This window comes from Temnothorax curvispinosus, unplaced genomic scaffold (genome assembly GCF_003070985.1).
Source record: "Temnothorax curvispinosus isolate PA1 unplaced genomic scaffold, ASM307098v1 QBEX01014878.1, whole genome shotgun sequence".
Classification (NCBI taxonomy): Eukaryota; Metazoa; Arthropoda; class Insecta; order Hymenoptera; family Formicidae; genus Temnothorax; species Temnothorax curvispinosus.
Genome location: NW_020224658.1, coordinates 1 through 2,202, shown reverse-complemented (window position 1 = coordinate 2,202; position 2,202 = coordinate 1). Strand labels below are relative to the sequence as shown.

Genomic DNA, 2,202 nt, shown 5'->3' with positions numbered 1-2,202 from the left:
TAAAATCAATATAATAATTATTTAGCATTAACTACATTTAAGTTACCTTGATCAATTGACTGCGCAGCTGATATTTCGAAAGATAAACCCAAGTCTCTATTATTAGGTGAACCAAAAATAATATCTAAAAAATATAATTATATTGATATGCAGTATTTACAAGACGATATAGATATATATATATATATAAAGTATACATATGTATTTAATGAGAAATATAACCATTATGTACACTCCTACAAATAATTGATATAATACATACTAGTTTACTTAAACAAAAATTAAATCATTATACTTTACCTTCTTGATAATTTGTGTTTTCCATTAAAGCATTTAAAAAAGATGTATCTAAAATCTCGTTTGCAGGGAAACTAATAACTAAATCTGAAGATAAATTAAAGTTATAAACATTTATAATAAAACTGCCGAATAAAAATATTTTGTAATATTAATTAAATGAGCTAACTGAACAATTATGATAGTAATTGTTTGTAGTTTAGATGTGAACAATAAATAGATCTCTTTACCTTGTTGATCGACTTGTTTATTTGAAGTTTCCAAACATTCTTCCAAAAGTGTACTTGTTTTAAAATTAATGTTATTATCTAAAAAAAAATATTATTTACGTATATAAAATCATGCCATGCTTATGTAAATACAACAATTAAATAAACTACATTATCTCTTTCATGAACAGTTTTGGCGTTCAGACATTTCAAAGATTTGGTACTAGTAATGGAAAAACTTAGTTAAACTTCTACAGAGAAAGAACTATAATTATTTATGTTAATGTAGATGGAAGTGTTGTACTTATTTAAAAACTAATAATATGTATTTATATATAAAGTAAACAAGAATTAAATTTACTTTGCTGATCGACATTATTTTCTTCGATTGATGTTTCCAAAGACTCATCCAATATAACATTTTTAGTAAAATTATGATTATTACCTACAAAAATAATAATATATAAGTATACATACACACACACACACACATACACATGAGCAATGCAAACATTATTTACGTATAAATTTTATTACCTTTTGCGTTATTATTCAGCCATTTATCAGAATCGCTAATAATAGTGCTTCCGGAAAGATTTAGTTCAACATCTAACAGAAGTTATTGTATTATACATATTGTACTTCAGTAGATATAATTACACTGCATATTTATTTATATGTAAAATTAAAAAGTATACAGTATTTACCTCTCTCATTGACACTTTGTTTGTTTGAAGCTTCCAAAGATTTTTCTAAAATGATGATGTTTTATGTTATTACTGTTAACAACTAAAATCAAAAGTATTTGTGCATACAAATTATGCTACACTCATATAAATACAACAATTACATATTTAAATAAGTTGTGTTACCTGTACTATCAACTATTTTATTGTTCAACGATTCAACAGATGTGTCACAAAGCGTAATTTTAGAAAGACTTGGTTGAACATCTGAAAAAGAACTATAATTATACTACATGGCCAATAACTGATATTTTTATGAAAAAAACTAAATGAAAGATAGGCAAATATCCCAACTTTTATGAAGAAACAATTAATTTAGGTACTATATATAAAACACATACCTTGTTGACAGATTTTTTCCGTAGATTCATCTAGAACTTCACCTATTAACAAATTAATATTAGTATTTAAAAGATTTATAAAAGAAACAAAAAAGACATATAAAATACATTAAATGTTTTGGGTTACCTTTACTGTCACTTTCGATAGAACTTGAAGTGGTGTTTGACAAATTTATTCGTTTTAAACATATTTTTGGAACATTATTTGTTAGGTTTTGCGCAATTTTTTCGAGATCCATATAATTTTCTTAAAACAAAATAATTATAGATAAATTGAAATTGTTATACAAGTATACTATATATAATTGTATTTTATCTATACTTTACCGCTACATATTATCCATCCTTTAGTTTTCCTTTTTCTTTTTGTTACTTTATATGTACTTTTAGTCTTGCTTAAAGAGTACATTATAACTGTTTCTCTGAATTTAACTGTATGTTTCTCTCAATAATCAACTTTTCCTATAATCTTAGAAACTTATTTTATGCTTGAAAGTACAAAACAATACTTTATATCCAATTTATACTTATTTATTATTTATATTCACTGAACTATATAAACACTGTAACGTATCTTTCCACATAAGTCTTGTATTAGCGCGTGGAGAC

At 24.3% G+C, this 2,202-nt stretch overlaps 1 protein-coding gene and 1 long non-coding RNA gene across 2 annotated transcripts; both read right to left on the bottom strand.

The window, feature by feature from the left end:
• Positions 1 to 300: 300 nt before the first annotated feature.
• LOC112465050 lies at positions 301 to 933 on the bottom strand. Its single transcript, XR_003041977.1, has 3 exons — positions 868 to 933; positions 528 to 605; positions 301 to 384 (listed from the first exon to the last, which is right to left on the bottom strand). It is a non-coding gene; the product is annotated as an uncharacterized LOC112465050 (long non-coding RNA).
• A 285-nt stretch (positions 934 to 1,218) lies between these two features.
• LOC112465051 lies at positions 1,219 to 1,987 on the bottom strand. Its single transcript, XM_025032421.1, has 5 exons — positions 1,921 to 1,987; positions 1,721 to 1,840; positions 1,594 to 1,635; positions 1,379 to 1,459; positions 1,219 to 1,295 (listed from the first exon to the last, which is right to left on the bottom strand). The coding sequence occupies exons 2-5, from the start codon at positions 1,830 to 1,832 to the stop codon at positions 1,219 to 1,221; spliced, it is 312 nt and encodes a 103-aa protein (XP_024888189.1). The 5' UTR covers positions 1,833 to 1,840; positions 1,921 to 1,987.
• Between the last annotated feature and the right edge of the window lie 215 nt (positions 1,988 to 2,202).

What these genes read in the sequence shown, in the direction of transcription:
- LOC112465051 (XM_025032421.1), bottom strand. Translation starts at nt 1,832, where the DNA reads ATGGATCTCGAAAAAATTGCGCAAAACCTAACAAATAATGTTCCAAAA. An exon ending in TATCGAAAGTGACAGTAAAG is followed by an intron (nt 1,636 to 1,720) that starts GTAACCCAAAAC and finishes ATTTGTTAATAG; the next exon opens with GTGAAGTTCTAGATGAATCT. An exon ending in GGAAAAAATCTGTCAACAAG is followed by an intron (nt 1,460 to 1,593) that starts GTATGTGTTTTA and finishes GTTCTTTTTCAG; the next exon opens with ATGTTCAACCAAGTCTTTCT.